The 19,060-nt window shown below is 40.9% G+C and overlaps 1 protein-coding gene across 5 annotated transcripts in view; it reads right to left on the bottom strand.

The window, feature by feature from the left end:
- Positions 1 to 19,060, bottom strand: part of PTPRG (protein tyrosine phosphatase receptor type G) — a 908,944-nt gene that overhangs the window by 331,541 nt on the left and 558,343 nt on the right. For all 5 annotated transcript variants that reach the window (XM_066351766.1, XM_066351767.1, XM_066351768.1 and 2 more), the window contains 2 exons: positions 14,760 to 14,939; positions 1,726 to 1,874 (listed from right to left, as the gene is read on the bottom strand). In XM_066351766.1, the coding sequence (XP_066207863.1) occupies positions 1,726 to 1,874; positions 14,760 to 14,939 (329 nt within the window). The remainder of the gene's footprint in view (positions 1 to 1,725; positions 1,875 to 14,759; positions 14,940 to 19,060) is intronic.

Below are 19,060 nucleotides of genomic sequence, written 5' to 3' on the forward strand. Positions count from 1 at the left end.
ATTCAGTTAAAGTAATGTTTCCAAAAGAAAATGCATCTAGTCCATGCATTTTTCCAGAACCAAACAAGAGGAGGAAACAGGCCCGTCTGGCATGCGTAGAGGTGATCAGGGAAAAGCTAGTCGCCTGCTCCAGGGTTCCTTTCCAAGGCAGCGCCACGTTAAGTTTCAAACTCTTAAGCACAGGCCTTTTATCCAGAACAATATTTACTGAATAAATGGCAACACAATTCTAAGATAAAGAGGCTTTGGAACAAAGCTAGTTGGATACAAACTATCCCCTACACTCAACTGCTCATGGGAACCAGTCAGCAAAAACAGAATGGAAAACCCAACCTTAAAAAATCATGTAATTTTGCTTCTAGGAATCAAGTTTTCCAAGCATAAATAAAGCTAAGACTTCTAAGAAATGATTCATTCAATTTAAAAGGAGGAGGAGAGTCCATTAAGTAGAAACCCTACTCATGAGAAATAATCAGTGTGAGCAGGACAGGAAGTCGCAAAGATGGGTGAATCTCAGTACATAAAACTTTGATAATGAAAATTTCTCAGCTAAACAAGAAAAAATATGAAGCACTTTCACACAGTAGTTATAACTAGTTTCTCCTGCAATCATGGATAAGAAACAAATCTATATGAATATGTTGGTCTGCATAAATAAATACTGCTGATTTTTCTGATCTTGTGAACACCCTTACCTAAGCTACAAGGACGCCTACAGGGTCCATCAATGGGCTTGAGGAGCTAACGTGAGTGATGACATGCTATAAATTATGTGAAAAACTGCACATGCATGTATTTTCTCCATGGAGGGAAGGGTCTCCAGTATTCAGATTATCAAAGCATGTCATGACTTAACAGAAGTCTCACCATGCTAAGGGTTATTACTCCGTATTAGAGTCTAATCATAGCCTTGAATGCAGACGTTCCATTCTCCCACAACCTGGAAAGCTGACCAGATGAGGAACCAAATAAAAACAAACATGTTTGTCCCTACAAAAGAATAACTATATCCTGGTCATTATTAAAGGTTCGCAATGGCAGGGGTGTTCTGTCCCCATCCAACATGAATAGAGGAGTTTGGAGATTTGCATTTTCCCCCTTCCTCCTTCAGCAAGAAGACAAGCAACTAATGCACCCAGATGGTTTTTCTGTCTAGCAGTATGTATATTTAAAAAAAACTGACACAGAGTCAAAATGTTACCATCGATCCCAGCAAACTTAACTGGGAGTCATACCACCGATGGCCACAGCTCTTTATTTTTAACAGCTGATGGGAGCAAAGGAACCTAGAACAGCTTTCCTACTGAGGGAAGGTTCTGAGACTGTTCTTCATATAACAACCCACTTTTCTCTATTCCAAAAGGCAAAAATGGAGTCACATGAGTTTGATACAAAATTGAAGGTTTAGAAAGCAGGGTTTCTGAAATGGACACAGAAGAGAAACTATGTCAAGTGAAACAGGTGCTTGAAAATCATTGACCAGACCTGACTACTCAACCCTTGATGTCTGTGACGATGGCACGCTTCTCCAGTTAAACAAAGTCGAGAAACTTGAGGATAGACATTCACCTGTCATGCTGGACACAAAAGATTTCCAAAGACAAAGGTAGGGACGGTACAAATTTGGTTTGCAAAATGACTAGAGCTAAAGATAAAGCATCCCATGAATGTAAAGAGCCAAAGCACAGTGACCAAACGACATCTAGAGATCTAAGTTTCTCTCACCTCGACAGGGAAGCGGCGGCCACTGATGCTGTGTTCGGAGCCTGCAGAGCCATTGCTGTGGCCCCAGTGGAACTCGACCTTCTCGGCTTTGAATCTCCCGGGCAGGCCAGCGCCGCTGACAAAATAGTCATCTTTTAGAAGGATAGCAACTGTGTGAAATGGAAGGGGAGAGACACAAAGTGAGTTTCTAAACTAAACATCAAAGACATCTTCTGTTGCTTCAGATAAAGTTTATGATGGCATTCCTCACAAACCTATTAAAAAACAAATCAGCCTGACCTGCGGTGGCACAGTGGGTAAAAGCATCGACCTGGAACACTGAGGTCGCCGGTTCGAAACCCAAGGCTTCCCTGGTCAAGGCACATATGGGAGTTGATGCTTTCTGCTCCTGCTCCTCCCTCCCTTCTCTCTCTCTCTCTCTCTGTCTCCACTCTCTAAAATGAATAAAGAATCTAAAATAAAATAAAATTAAATTAAAAAATTAAAAAAATAAAACTAAGTTTTAAAAAACAAATCAAAATATGCAGCCTGAATAAATTAGCACTTTCAAGCTGCAGAATGCTCTCAAGAACCAGTTCACTCTAAATCATGAGAAGTCCCAGAGAATGATCTCAGAATTTCTTATCTATTTAAGAAATGAAAACAATGATCCAATAGCAGAGGTAAGTCACTCTGAATCAGGGTCTCCTAAATTTGCTTGATGGTCATAATTATCGGAGAAGGAGATTCCTGGGACTAGCCCAAGACCAAGGTCTGGAACAAGATGGGAAATATGTATGATAAGCCAGATGTGACAGACACATTTTTTTATGAGAAAACTTAAACAAGAACAGAATATAAAATTTGCAGAATCTTCAAACATTAAGGAAACAATAGTGAAAAGGTGGGCAGCACTGGGTACTGCAATCATTGTATCTGATAAAGGGGCTAGGAAGTGCAGTGAAGACTCGGCTCATGAAGTCACTCGTATCATTGCAGGTTAGATTTGCTTTACTGTTGCTACTCATTCTAAGTATAAGAAAATTTGCTTTGTCCATTTAAAAGAACACATTACGAGTGTCCGTGCCCATAGGGAGCCTTAATCAAACCCTAAAAACTTCCCTGAAACAGGGGAAAGAGAAATTGAGATCAAATCATTTAGACTTATACTAAGAGACAATTATTTTTCTCCAAAAAAAAAAAAAATGTAATATACAAATGCATTAAATTTTTTTTTATTTCTAAGGTAAATTCATTCATTTATTTGTCCATTCATCAAACACTGACTGGCTGCTAAATAAATGTAAGATGCCAACCAATATACTGAATGGTTTAGAATCAGAAGCCAAGCCTGTGGAAGACAAGGAAAAGCTCTCGTTTCTTTACTGTCTCCTCTTCCTAAAGAAATCCCAGTTCAAGCTTCAGACAGAAATCTTGAATGAAAATTAGGTCTTCATGAAAGATAGGGACTAGACTAGTAACCCATTTCTAAAACAATGCAATTATTTTCAGCACTTCTCTATATAAGGGAACCATTAAAAAAGCAAGTGAAGAAAACTTGCTCATATAAATCCCTTTTTATTGCATTCAAAATGCAGTATTCTTGAACTTCTAAAAAACAGTCAATGAATGTTCAATTAGAGGGATAGCAAATTAATGGGTAAAATGAAGCAAAAGCAAGTGCTTCTTATGCCAATTAAGTGCTCTGTGGCACTCTCTCACCTTCACAGCATGCTAGTTGGAACTGTTTATGTAAAGGGTGAAATCGTAAATATTGAAGGCTTTGTGGGCCCTATGGTCCTCTGTTGAAATTATTCAACCTAGTCTTTATATTAGATGTATCCAAACACATTATATAAGTGAATGGGTCAGCCTATGTTAAATAAAGCTATTCATCCACACTGAAATTTGGATATAATTCTCATGTGTCATGGGATATTATTTTCCATTCAATTTTTTTTTAACCACTAAAACATGAGAAATCAAGGTGGACGGTGTCACTTGGTGATTTCTAAAATGCAATATGATATTTTAGAAGACAAACTATTATTTTAAACCAATCCTATGCCTTTAGTTCCAAAGCCAAGATACCTAGGAATGAGTGGTTTCTAAAATGCTATTGGTTACTCTTAGCCTGTCATAAATTCTATACATAATGTTTTACACCCACAGAACAGAGGAAAGCATTTTGACTGCATCTGTTACAACACACCCGGGGCCTGCAGCATCTTATTAATATTTGATTTTACCTAAATCATTTATGTCTCTGTCAGGGGTAATTTTCCTTGTTTTATATGAATAATTAAAAGCATAATTAGAAAACTGCACAATCTGAAACACTAATTTCATTTTTCATTTTACAGTATTTCTCACTAGAGCACACAGCATGCTACATGTGTGCCACCCCCTCCCGAAAGTGGCTTGTATCTTGTTTACATGAAAAACTGAAAAGAGAACTTCCCCAGCTAGTGTGGAACAATTTTCTGCTACCCACTGGTCACGTGGTTAAACAACATGCACCGAAGGTGGTTGCTTCAGAACACAATGTAGTAAGCACCATGAGCTCAGGAGATGGACAAGCCTGGGCTAGAATTCAACTGTGTCACTTAACAGTGGTGTGACCCTGGGAAAGCCACCCCATTTTTCTGTGCCTCAGCTTCCACCACTGCTCAAATGGTGCTTACATGGCTATCAATCACCCCTGAAGGAAATCACGCGTGGAAAGCACTGGGCACAGGGACAGAAATGCAGCGTGTACACACTCAATGGCTGTTCTGTCAGACTGGTCTCTCGAGACAAGGATGGGGCTCCAGTGCAGCAGAGGAGAGTGACCAAGCAGACAGAATGCTCCATTTTCAGACTGAATTACACTTTAAAGCAGCACCGTTTTTCCCACAAAATAAAATGTTTGAGCCAGCACAGGTGTGGCTCAGACACTTGGGAGGAAATGTTAAGTGCTGAGTAGATGTTCTGAGGACAGTAAAACACAGAGAAAAATGATTTTCCTTTACTCAGTTATTCCTGTCCTTTAGTCACATCAAGAAAAAAAAGTCTCAATTTGGTGTTAAATGCCCTCCTCACTAGCCTGATAATCATTCTTTTTTTCCTCAAAAAGTATTATGCTAGAATTTGATAATGTTGTTAAATGTGATTAGTTTTCATATATTGCAGACATTTTTTACACAAGTCTACCCATGTTATATAGCACAACTTTTCCACGATGGTGTTGATAAAAAGTTCTCTTCTAAATCCAATTTGTTTATTTAAAATAAAGCGAGTCAACTAAAAGCAACACTTAAAACTTTAAAACAACAGCATTAAGTTGAATTTGGATAAGGTGACAGTTGGGAAGGTAACAAGCAACAGCTGGAGATGGAAGAACAGCGGGCAGGAGGGGAGGAAGGAAAGGCAGCCAGGAGCAGCCTCGAGAACTGGCCCTCCGGCTGTGAAGACGCTAAGGTGGACTGCTACTCCGTCCAAGCAACATGATGGAGGGCGTGGAAGGAGCTGGGGCTTCAGATCCGGGTTCCTTCACCAAGAGACCAACATTTGTGCCGGTGGTCACCCTGGGACTCTGGGGTCTAAAACCTTCTGATATAAAGTGAAATTCTGAGCGTGTGTGTGCTGGACAGAGAGAGCACGCACGCTGGATTCTACATCCTGAGTCTGAATCTGAATCTAGATTGACCAATGTCCAGTTATGGGAAAGGGACTGTCCTCCTTGGTGCCTCTGGATTAGTTCTACGACACTGAAATAATAGAACAGCAACCTCACAAATCTTATGAGAACAAAAGGGCTGACGTAGGAAGACTTGAGAATAATTCATACGGAGATAATAGCAGAAGTATTGCACTTTATGCACTGCTTGTAGGGAGAGAAGCTGCAGCTCTCAGAGGACCCCGTGTCTCCGGTCCCCTTCATGGTAAAGTGCTTGCACAGGGGCAGGAGCAGGTAGAGTCACGTCATGGAAAAGCAGTAGCATTCTTTCCAAGACACCTACCAACTGTTCACAAATTAAATTCCACATGTTTATGATAAGCTGGAGTAAACAAATGTTCACAACAAAATCTAAGTAAACAGCAACAGGTGTCAAAGTTTAAATAAAAATTGATGAGAGGAAATGAGCTGCTTAATAGCACACCTCTAGCACCGCAGGCCAATGTGTAGCAATGTAAGATGGGAAAAGACTACCATTACTGGATCTTCACGGTGGGAGCCCAGACCACCTGCAATTCCAGTGCTCATCAGGGGGACGCTTTGGGTCCCTCGTGAAAAGGAAACACTCTGGCCAGCAAGTCAATACACATAAGCTCTAGGTTCCAGCCTTCTACAAACTGCCTTGTAAGCACTGACATTCATTATCAAATATTTACCAAGTAATTACTGGGGAATCAAAGGTAGAAAATCAGACAAAGCTCTTGCCCTCATGGATACATACATGGTCAGTGGGAAGGGTGGGCCTGCACACTCAACCAGCAGCAGAAGCAAACCTGCAAGTGGGGCAGGTGGTGCCAGGTGTGTCTGCAAGCCCAGCCAGGAGGACGGCCACGGAGCCACCCGAGGGCAACGCCGAAAGAGCGTGCTGGGGAGTGCTGACAGAGGCAGAACAGCAGGAAAAAGAGCTTCACGCAAAGGCCCTGTGGTGAGGGAAGTGAGTGGAAAGCTGGCGTGAACAGTGCCCACAGAGTAAAGTACTGATTAGAGAATGAGGCAGGGACAGTGAGCAGCAGTCTATATTTATCCCAAAGAGAACTGGCTAAGGAAAAACAAAACAAAACAAGACATCTTGATATGGTAGAGAGAGAGAACAAGGAAAAAAAAAGGAAAAGACAGACAGACATGATCAGATTCAGACACTGAGAGAAGTCTGTCTGGCTCCTGTGTGGGGAGGTCTGGGAGGGAAGCAGCCTAGTGAGCAGGTTCCACATCATCTAGTTTAGAGAAACTGGCACGTTCCAGGAATCAGCTCCGATGTCCGAGAGGCGTCAAGTCACGGCGTTCTCCTGGGTCTCAGTAAACTCACTGCTCTACTCAGCCGGATGAACAAGGTGGATGAGCTGACCCTTTAATTACATAAGACAGGAAAAACGGCAATCTAGCAGAGGGGTCTGTGCTCCCGAAAAGAAAAATGGGCTTTAATAACGACCCTCAAAATTTACGTAAGTTTACCTGTGTAATATAGCACTTGCCTTCTCATTATCTGATTGGTAAATTAGACTTCTGTCTACACAGAAACTAATTTCTATCACGTGAATGCAGGGCCCGGGCTCCTGGGTGAAAGAAGGGAAGTGAGTTTAGAGAACCTGAAACAGGGCTCGTAGCGCGACTCCAGTGTTGAGGGAAGCTGAGCAGTAATAGGATGAGGGAACCTCAGAATTCGGACATTTGAAATAGAAAAATTTGAAAAATAAAGAGCCAAGGTACACTTAGCATATCCCAAAAGAACAAATCTTTAAATTAAATTACAATTTTTCTTATGGACAACCTTGAGCTACCTACCCAGAGATAGTCCTGAGTATTATAAAGTAAGGATTAGGCAGACATAATATAAATGGTGCTAAACACCCTGGTGTTTCCAAACATCTCTCCACTTGACTGATATTATGCTTTTAAACAGAAAACTTGGCAGCCTCTTTGTGAGCAAAATGATCATTCCATTAGTAACACAAACATAACTCAGAGCTAAAGAGAAACCATGACCCAGCAATGAGGACCCCAACTGCCCAACTGCAGAGCCCACATTTACACCTAGCCATCAGAGGTCACTCACAATGGAGCTGGGGTGGGGAAACAAAAGAATAACTATTACTTAGTAGTTTGGTATTATTAAGCATATTTGGAAACTGCAAGAAGATGTGATTGAGGACCCACTGTGCATTTCACCGGTCCAGGTGCTGCCACCAGTGCATGAGGGATAGAGAGGTTTTACTGAAATGAGGTCATACTCAAGTTTCCACAATTAACATCAAAACCTCAAGTCCATAAATACAAAAAATAAAAACACTATTAAAACTCTGCTCTGATCCGTGGCCAGCAGTAAGGAAGGAAGACAGGAAAAAGAGATAATAGGGGGCCAAACCTATAAAGTAGCAGAGGAGACAGAGACAGGACACAGAGGAGGGGAAGTCAGCGAGGTGACATACAAGGAGGGGCGAGAGGATGGAAATGCAGAACAGTGCCAGTTTGGAGAGCTACAGGAAAAACACACATCTAGACCATCGACAGAACAGGAACAGAAAGCCCGGCTGGAAAGATAGAAGACAAACACATGCACCCAGACTTCCTGGACTCTTCCTTACCAACCTCAAGACTAGGCTTTTCCATTTATGTTATTACCCTTAGGCAACCATGCTAGTACTGATCAATCACATCGTGAGTGAGGGCTAAATATTCAAATCCATCAAGTTGGGAGAAAGTAAAGCTTCATTGAGATGCCACTGTAAGCCCTGTAAGGTGCTCATAATGGCTTTCAGGCGCTCTCAGACTTGAATAGTTACCCACCAACCTTAGAAAACAGCACTGATTCTACAGGGCAGCACAGAGGCAACCTGTAAGCTTGAGCTGAACTGCAGGGACTCAGAGAACTCAGCATTTCTTTTCATATCAGACATTTGCTTGGCCCTTGGAAGAGCCTTGCCCTGTGGGTGGGTAAAGGCACAGGGCCAAATGCTCCTTTTAAACAGGCAGGGGTCATGTGCTCGATTAGGGAGTAGCATGTGGAAACTGAAGTTGTTAAGATTTTATAATTCTCTTTATACCAGCCAGCAATGACATTGTTCTTTCCTTAGTTTAGATCTGTGGGTTCTTAGGATGCTATTGTACTAGAAAAGTTCCAGGGGCCAGGAAAAATAAAGTGAATGTGGTAGCCTCCTAAACTTTGTCTAAATTTCATGTGCTCACAACTTACTAAGTAAGGATGTGGTCCTCACCTAGTTTCTCCACCACAGATCTATTTTTATTTTTTAAGTAATTTAATTTATTGATTTTAGAGAGGGGGGGGAAAGAGGGAGAAAAAGAGAAACACAGATTTGCTGCTCTGCCCATTTATGTGTATTCATTGGTTGACACTTTCACGTGCCCTGACCTGGGATGGAACCCGCAACCTTGGCATATTGGGATGACATTCTAACCATCTGAACTATTCGGCCAAGGCACAATCTACTTTTACTAATTTAAACAACTTTTTCTTGAATCCTTCTAAGCCAGACACTGTAGTATATGATATTTGTCTAATAATAGAGAATGCAGGCAAAGAAAAAATATACAGTAAACAGAAATAAAATGGCAAAATGGAAGTAACAACATACATTATGACAAATGTACTTAGTATCTGCTTTTGGTGTGGAATAAAAGAAAAAGTGGTAAAAATAAAACCCCCAAAAGCCCTCAAATGCTTAAAATACTTAGGAGGCCAAGGCTTATTAACACATATCAGAAGCACCATCTAAGTCTTAAATTCTGATAATTTAGCTATAAGCTAATTCTAAAGACAGCAAGATTATCTTAAAATGTTCTTGATGAATGCATTATCTTTTCATTCTACAAAAATGAAAGAAGGGGAAAGAACTTTGGATGAGATCGAATGAGAACTGGCACAATAGACAGTCATGGCCCCTCAGGAAGAAACAGAGAGATGCTATCTGTGCTGTCTGTCTTGTAAAGATATTTTAGACAACTTTTGAGAAGTTGCTTGCTCTATTGATTATGCTGGATTGGATATATAGCACTCTCAGGGGGTTAAGACAGATATGAGCACTAAAGCTGTTTTATGGGAAAGTTACTGTCTATGTGTACTAAGCTGCTTTAAATATTAACTTTCTATATTCATATTTTAATATCCAAAAGACACTCTATTCTACAGATAAGTGGCCTATAAATTTCCATCAGAAAAAAACCAAATATCCCTTCCTGAATATACTTTCTAAAAGTACAAGCTTCAAGAAAGACTTCTGGAGAAGAAAACTGTGTTGCTTAAAAAAAAATCAATGATTAAAGTTTTTTTCTTCATCTAGGCATGCAAATTAGATATAGAATAAATGACTGTAACAAAGACAGATCCCGTGGCTTATGACATGAGGTTTTGTTAAACTTTTAATTTTTCTGGTAATTGTAGATTCACATGCAGTTAAAAAATAACACAGAGGCCCTTGTCCCCTTTTTCTAGTTTTTCCAAATAGAAACATCTCACAAAACTATAGAACAATAATAAATATGTTTTTTAGACTGATATTTTCAGGTTGCTTGTCAATACTATTCCCTGTGTATATTATCAACCTGACTTTTAATTTGTACACAGCACCTTGCACTGGACACAAACTGTTGTTATTCAATTGAATTGATGTGATCCATGCATAATAGACAAGGCAACTGAATCTTCATTTCTCTAAAACATTGGAAAATTTATGAACTCACTTGGCACTTTAAAGATTACAAAATCAGAGAAGTTTCTAGGTTTGTACTTACCAAACATATACAAAGAACAACACAGGTTGATTTCTGTACCCAAGTTTCTAAACCACCATATACTGAAATCTTTCTGGAAAAACAATTCCACGTACTTCTTTAAAATTGCCTATAAATGGTTGCCACTTAAAAAAAAACAACACACTCCTACAAAATCATTTTAGATTATTTATGAGATCTTGGCCTATCTATTTATTTTATTTTATTTATTCATTTTAGAAAGGAGAGAGAGAGGGAGAGAAAGAGAGAGAAGAGAGAGAGAGACAGAGAGAGAGAAGGGGGAGGAGCAGGAAGCATCAACTCCCATATGTGCCTTGACCAGGCAAGCCCAGGGTTTCGAACCGGCAACCTCAGCATTTCCAGGGCAACGCTTTATCCACTGCGCCACCACAGGTCAGGCTCTTGGCCTATCTAGTATGGTGTTATGCATTTTACAATAGTAAGGACAGTTTCAGAAGCCAAAAAAATTTTTTTCTATGTGTCAAAGCTGCACTTCTTTAGAAATTTTCTGAGACCGTTCATATTTGGAAAGCTGTGTCTAAAATCAAGACCAAGCTCTCATAGATATGCAACAAGTTGTGGATCACTCTGGGAAGTCAGCAGAGTGACAGACTGATAATCAGCTTCTGGAAGACCAAGGTCATGAATCAACTTGCATTGAGTGAACCCTATACTCGTCTGAAACCTGTCATTGGCGATACCAAGCTGAAAGCTGTCAGGGAAATGTTATCTTTGCAGAAGGCTGTCAAGCATTGCAAGTCAAGTGGAAAACCGTATCAGAGAGTTCGGTGAATTGCCTTTGGCAGGCTTCTGGGATGTGGCACCGAGGTAGCACTCAGCTCCAAGATCCGATTACACCCTGTGTGGTAAGGCTGTGGTCCATCACAGTCAGGTAGTCTGAGGCGTAACACTCCCTTCACAGTACAGTACTCCAAAGGACACTATTTGATATACAAAGCAGGAACACCAGTAGAGAAATTCTGAATTGCAACAGTAAGTACACATCCCCATTGGGAGAGTGGAGGGGTGTTGAAAATTATGCACAAATAACAAAATAGTACAAGTTTCTGCTACACAGCTACTCAAATGGGTGAATCAAGGACAGGACACATAAATGCTCTGCCCATTTATGTGTATTCATTGGTAACCTGCTCTAAAAGCGCAAATAAGAATGGTTTATGGGGACATTATGAAAAAGAGCCTAGAGCCAGGAATCACTGTGGTGAGTGAGTGAGAAACAATTCTGTGAACAAATCAAGCCAGCCCAAAGCAATCAACCCTGCATAATCTCAGACAAGTGCTGCTTTGGAGAAGAAAAATAGATCCTGAAAGTGGCACGTGCAGCCAGTTAGTTTAAAAGAAAAGGCAACTCAGGCCCTGGCCAGTTGGCTCAGTGGTAGAGCATTGGCCTGGCGTGCAGGAGTCCCAGGTTTGATTCCCGGCCAGGGCACACAGGAGAAGCGCCCATCTGCTTCTCCACCCCTCTCCCTTTCCTTCCTCTCTGTCTCTCTCTTCCCCTCCTGCAGCCAGGGCTCCATTGGAGCAAAGTTGGCCGGGTGCTGGGGATGGCTCTGTGGCCTCTGCCTCAGACGCTGGAGTGGCTCTGATTGCCGCAGAGCGACGCCCCGGATGGGCAGAGCATCGCCCCCTGGTGGGCATACGGGGTGGATCCCGGTCGGGTGCATGCCGGAGTCTGTCTGACTGCCTCCCGTTTCTGACTTCGGAAAAATACAAAAAAAAAAAAAAAGAAAAGAAAAGAAAAGGCAACTCTGTGACCCACAAAATGAATGGGTCCAAAGGGCTGCTGGTGAAGACATTTTAGCTCAGCATGAGGGCTTCAGGCAGCCAAGGCTCCTAAAGAAATTACTAAGAACAAAAGGATCATGGGGGGGGGGGGCAAGGGGGGTAGGGCAGGGGGGAGATACTTACTGGAATGAGTTAGGGTTATAAGAGTTCAGACATAAGAAAATGAAATATAAAAAATATCTTAAGCACTAATAGAAGCCCAGGAAATACTGAGCAGCAATGTATCATGACATCCCAATGTCCATTTTCAGACACTGGGGCACAGCAAAGCATTCTCTACTACTTCAATCTATAACTAATAGTTGTACAATAGTGAGTAACAGAGAGGCAGCTCTTTGCATTATGAATGGTGAGAATGTGATGTTTCATATTCACAGATCCCCAAAGCCAAATTCACAGAGGTGGATAAAAGAAAGCAGGATAATCAAATTCTTGTCTGATCCACAAAGGGATGAGACATTGGTCATCTGCATCTAATATACTAATGTTAACAAAGCAAAATCTAAAGGAAGAATTTATTTCAATTTGTGCATTTGTACAGCATGTCTAGTAAAACTTTCTGCAATGATAGAATGTTCTCTCTCTGTGCTGTCCAATATGGTAGCTGCTAGCCATGTCTACTGAGCACTTGAATGGTGGCTAGTACAATACGATTCAAGGGGAAATACCAAGTCAATGCAATCCGTATCAAAATCCTAATGACAGTTTTCATTTCAGAAATAGTAAAAACAGTACTAAAATTCCTATAGAAGTACAAACGATCTCAAATAGCCAAAACAATCCTGACAAAAATCAGAACAAAACTGGAATATTATACTTTCTGATTTCAAATTATACTACAAAGCTACAGTAATCAAACAGTCTAGTACTTGCATAGAAAGAGACACAGAGACCAGTAGGACAGAATCTAGAGCCCAGAAGTAAACCTATGTGCACACAGTCAACTAATATTTGACAGGGGAGCCAAGAATAAAGAAAAAATAGTGCTGTCAATAAATGATATGAAAAACTGAAATATTCACATGCAAAGAATGAAAGAGGACCCCTGTCTAGACCAATAACAAATATCACATAACTTGAAATAGATCAGTGTAAAGCCTTAGGGTTGGGGGGCTAGGTAAAAAAAGATGAAGGAATTAAGAAGTACAAATTGGTAGTTATAAAACAGTCACAGGTAAGTAAAATTCAGCAAAAAAATACAGTCAATAATACTGTGATAACTGTGTACGGTGCCAAGGGGGCAGAGGCGGATGAAGGTCGGATGAGGCCCCGAGCACAGAAGAGAATATTGGGCCCCTTAAAAGAAGAGAGAGAGGCCCTGTCCGGTTGGCTCAGTGGTAGAGCGTCGGCCTGGCGTGCAGGGGTCCCGGGTTCGATTCCCAGCCAGGGCACACAGGAGAAGCGCCCATGTGCTTCTCCACCCCTCCCCCTCTCCTTCCTCTCTGTCTCTCTCTTCCCCTCCCGCAGCGAGGCTCCATTGGAGCAAAGATGGCCCGGGCGCTGGGGATGGCTCCTTGGCCTCTGCCCCAGGTGCTAGAGTGGCTCTGGTCACAACAGAGCGACGCCCTGGAGGGGCAGAGCATTGCCCCCTGGTGGGCAGAGCATCGCCCCCTGGTGGGCGTGCCGGGTGGATCCTGGTCGCGCGCATGCGGGAGTCTGTCTGACTGTCTCTCCCCGTTTCCAGCTTCGGAAAAATACAAAAAAAAAAAAAAAAGAGAGAGAGAGAGACAGGGAAAATAAAAATACATGTTAACCATATTTTTAAATAAATAAAAAATATTATGTACTATTAATGTTAAAATTGCACATATGAAACCAAACTTGGTGTCACTAGAAAAAAGTGTAAAGTTGGGGTTTTGCGGGTCCCTTCAGAAGTTAAATCCGCCTCTGCAAGGGGGTACTTGACTTATTGGGGGTATCACTTTGTAAATTATATAAATGTCTAAAAACTATGCTGTATGCCCAAAACTAATATAATTTAAAATGTTAATTATAATTTTAAAATATTGTTAGAAGAAAAAGGGAGAAATTGATTAAACCTTTAAATCGCAAAATTCAGGAAAAATAAAGCATAAAGTTTCTTGATGCTGGTCTTGGCAATTTGGTAATTAGATGACACCAAAAACACATGCAACAAAAGCAAAAAAGTAAACAAGTGGGACTACATGAAACTGAAAAGCTCTTCACAGCAAAAGAAATAACCAACAAAATAAAAAGGCATAATGTTACATGTCAATTACATTTCAATACACCTGAAAAAAATGAAGTGAAATGACCTGCCCAGAAGAAAACCTCACAAAGATCTGAATGTGTACCTTCTCCGCTTTCAAATACTGCAAGTGGACAACCCAGCAAAAAGGGGTGGGGGAGGCTACATGTGGCTAGTAAAACTGAGGGAGTGAATTGTAATCTTATTTAATTTTAATTAATAAGAATTTAAATAGCCACATGTGGCCAGTGACCACTGTATTAAACACAACTAATTATTGAAAGTCCATTCTATGTACTTTATGTATATTGATTCATTTAAAACTTACACAATTTTATTATATTTTTTAAAAAATATGAGGCACAGAGTGTTTGAGATATTTGCCCAAAATCACACAGCTTGTCAAGGAACAGGTTGTTTCTCCAGCTCCGGGCTGACTGCAAGGCTCTCACTCAGCTGCCCATTCTCTATAGCTCTGCCGAGTCCATGGGAGAGTGAGTGATGGGTCAGGTAGATACCTGGCACATTCAGAAACATTTCATGGTGTTGTGGACAGGTATAAAAGGAATAGTCTACCTGTTTTCCCTGTGTTCTTCATCCAGGTCTTGTTAGAAGACTCACTGTCGAAGCCATCCAGTTGCAGCTCCTGGTACTCTTCACCAACACGAGCACGCTGGTCCACAATGTCTATAGGAGACTGGTGATGGCCCCCACAGCTGACACTGGATGTCACCCAGTGCTCAGGCCCATAGGCACCTGTGGAAAGAAAACAATATTCAATTCTCAGGGCTTAAGGGTCAGAGATGGAACAAATAAGATGTAGGAAGTCAAGTCCTGTGTCTGCCACAGTACATTCTCCTACATGCCCCAACCCCAAACTGTCAGTGCAAGGGAACGATGAAGCCAAGCCATTTGCTGATAGGACAGGAAGATTTAAGAAAAGATACGTTACTTAAGATAGTTGGCTACTTAATTTGTAATCAAACATTTGCTGAATTTATCAGTAACCAGATTAAAAGATTTGAGAAGAAGGTCTGTCAGAGTTATTCACATTTCTTAAAATTTTCACTGTTTCCTAAAATTAGCAAAGCATTTAAGCACCAAAAACACTTAAAAAAACACAACTTCCTTTGTAGTTCCTAGGAATCGGTAAACCAGAAAAGGAAAGCATTAAAAATGAGAGCAACACAACACTGGATGAGCGTCATCACAAATAATGCAAGCAGTGAGACAGGGTTTTCCTTTGGTTAACTGTGGAAGATTTCAAAATTGGGCCAGAATTTGTACACACGTGAATTGAGGCACTCACCTGTTGTGGACCCCTCTCTGTCATAGGAGACGGAAAGATAAAGTTACCTTCAGATTGGACTTAGCCCTTATATAAATAAAGACTTTTTGGGGACAGATGCCACGGAAACAAAGGAAGAGACTACAGCTATAAGGCACAGTCCTAATGGGCAGCAGTCTGGGCAGGAAGCACACTGTAAGTGCTTCTCTGCCTTATTTGGAAATGATTTATTCTGGGAGCAATGTCTCTTAAGTTATTACTAGTTCTGAAATTTTTCTGCATCCAACCTTTAACTTTCTTCACATGACAAAGCAGAAGTACCTGATTGAAAAAAATCCTTTATTGGAAAGATTAAGATTAAAACTCTTTTTGAGAGTTGACATGAAGGTAAGTCTAACCTTCACAATTTTTATAGAGCACTCAGGTTACCCACTCAATGAAGTGTAGTGTGTGTGTATACATACAAACACGCACTCATGTGCTCTTAGGATTTTTAGCCTTACATTTCTTCACATATCAGACAGAAGAGAATAATGGCCAAAGTGACTTTAGGAAACCAACCCATCCAACAACCCATAGTTCTGCACCTTGCATTATACCAAAGCTTGTAAGATAGAAGACAAAAATACCTAATGCTAAGCGCCTCCCTACCACTAAGTAAGAGCTCAAACCTATGCGTAACTCACCACCACATACTTATTTCCCATGGACTTCCCTACCTTCCTAAATCTGATTGAGCTCAGAGCTGATATAAACAACAGTACCATGAAAAGAGGTACACAGAAGGTCTTTTGGGTTATGGTAATGGAAGCTTCAGGCAGCAAGAACTGACAGCTCCCTAAAAATGATTCGGTATTGTTTCTCTGGCAAATAACTCAGCCTCATTCTATACCTGGATCATTTTCCCCAATCTTCATCCAATAGTAATACAGAAGATGCCATCAGAAAAAAAATATGTTCAATGATTGACAAAGATTTAGCAACCTCGGAGTAATTCTCAAAATCTTTTACAACTGCCATAACATTTTCTAGAAAACATGCACCATCATCTTCACTGTAGGACTCCAGCTAAATTTGGAACAAAGTCTTTCCACTCATGTTGTTTTGATTTTTGGCCAAAGTCCCTGAGGACCATGATGAGTCATAAAGGAGCAGTGCATTTGCATGTATTCTAGACAAACTTTATTTTCATGTTGCAACAATATATTTGAAGAATGAAAAGGAGAAGAAATAGGACCTATTGAGTGGCTCCAAATATCCTGATCACTCTTTAAATTCTCTTCCAGGTGCCCAAAAAAGTTCACTGAGAAGCTGAATTAAGTGACTGTTGATATATTTGATGGCTGGCCAAAATGTAAATTTTGGTTAGCAACAATTGGGCTGACATGTTCAAAATATGGAAACTGATAGTTTAATATTGTGTGTGTGTGTGTGTGTGTGTGTGTGTGTGTGTGTGTGTGGTGTAATGCTTTTTGGAAACTCACTATTACAATAAAATTATACTCAGTAGAAAAAAGTGCCTGGTATGTGAGACCCCAAAAAGAATACAAGCCAGACATCTGTAAAAACACAGACACCTGATAATGAACACTCTGATAAAAAAGATACTCTACAATCTCTGAAAAGTGCTTGATGTTCATACTACTTCTCATAACCTGCTGCACATGGAAAATAGAATTTAGCATTCTCTCTATCTAACTGGGGTTCAGACCAGTGGGATTCATTAATTCACTGGTACAATCTGAAGATTTAAGCCGACTACATGCTTGCTTTCATACTTCCAACCAATATACATTCAAGTGCCATTTTAATTGAAGCTGATCTTCCACTTCAGATTTTAAATTAATTCTTCTTTGGAGTGCTTCATGCTCCAGACACTCTTGCCTTGCACAAACCCCAATGTCATTAGTTGAGGATATAGAACCCTTTTTCCAAGAGTGTGAGTATTGATTACCTATTCTCACGTCGAAGCTCCATTGCTATCCCATACTGTATAAATCTCTTCGGTACTGAGACACTTCATAAAGGACTGAGAATTATATCATTAATCATTTGCAGTTGCCCAAGTCTACCAGTACTGAATGCTTTGTTTTTCAAAACTCTGAAAAAAAATGCTTTCAAGTTAAAAAGATGACATTAAATAAAGACTATGGCTAACTGAAACTTGGGTCTTTTGAGGGGGGAAAAAAAAGATGAATCATCAAGAAGACTTCCTCTCTCAGGTATGACATTACCCATCTAAAATAAGAAAAAAAGTCATTCACACTTTAGTTTCTCCTTAGGAGTCTTGCTTGAATGAGCAGGAAATTCGCTTTTTGGCAACTGGACCTATTTGGAACAACTCCCACTCTGACATGGCATGGCAACCTAACATACAAGGCTATGTGCTCACAAGGGGAGGAGTGAGGACAGGGTAGAAAGCACAGGGCAGTCTGGACTGCTAAGAGGAATTTCCCATGTTGAGAATCTTATAGGAATGAGATCTTGATAGAGACATACTGCCAACATATCAGTACCAAAATTATCTAACGTTCAGATTGAGTTTCTCTTGAGAAATATATATATATATATTTTTTTTTTTCATTTTTCTGAAGCTGGAAACAGGGAGAGACAGTAGCCAGACTCCCGCATGTGCCCGACTGGGATCCACCCGGCACGCCCACCAGGGGCGACGCTCTGCCCACCAGGGGGCGATGCTCTGCCCACCAGGGCGTCGCCATGTTGCGACCAGAGCCACTCTAGTGCCTGGGGCAGAGGCCACAGAGCCATCCCCAGCGCCCGGGCCATCTTTGCTCCAATGGAGCCTTGGCTGCAGGAGGGGAAGAGAGAGACAGAGAGGAAGGCGCGGTGGAGGGGTGGAGAAGCAAATGGGCGCTTCTCCTGTGTGCCCTGGCAGGGAATCGAACCCGGGTCCTCCGAACGCTAGGCCGACGCTCTACCGCTGAGCCAACCGGCCAGGGCCAAGAAATATTTTCTTTTGAATGAATTCAACAAATGCACCTGAAGCCCCTGGCTCAAGGCTTGATCTCAGTGTAAATATATCCTCATCAAGGAGTCTTCTGCAGCACCACCCTGTAGTATGTCCTTGGTTTCCTCTGGACAGCTTATTACTACTGTAACTTATTATTTATCTCTTACTGATTGTCCTCACCACTAGGTGTTTACTCCATGAGAACAGTTTCCCTCTCCATCTTGTTCAACTTTATTCCAGCCTATCACAGGGCCATATATAGTTTCTTTTGGGGTTTGTTTTGTTTGTTTTTGACACAAATACATGAATTACAAGACAAGATTAAAGAGTTGCATCATTTTGTTCTCTAGTGATACTAGAGCATATTTTCTGTGTATTCTCTTGGTTTTAATATTATACATGTATCTTCTAACTTATTATAACTCTTCCTCACTCCTTTCATCTCAACAATCAAAATGTCTAATTTAAATATAAATATTTCTTTCCCTATTTATTAACACATTAAATTTGTCTGAACGGTGAAAAGTAAAATGAGTTGTAAACAGGAATCTGTGTGGTGATGTAACAAGCCCACCAAAGGTGACTGTCCTTTTTAAAAGAAAGAAATGTGCTAGAACT

Source organism: Saccopteryx leptura, chromosome 10 (assembly GCF_036850995.1).
Source record: "Saccopteryx leptura isolate mSacLep1 chromosome 10, mSacLep1_pri_phased_curated, whole genome shotgun sequence".
In the NCBI taxonomy this organism is placed as follows: Eukaryota; Metazoa; Chordata; class Mammalia; order Chiroptera; family Emballonuridae; genus Saccopteryx; species Saccopteryx leptura.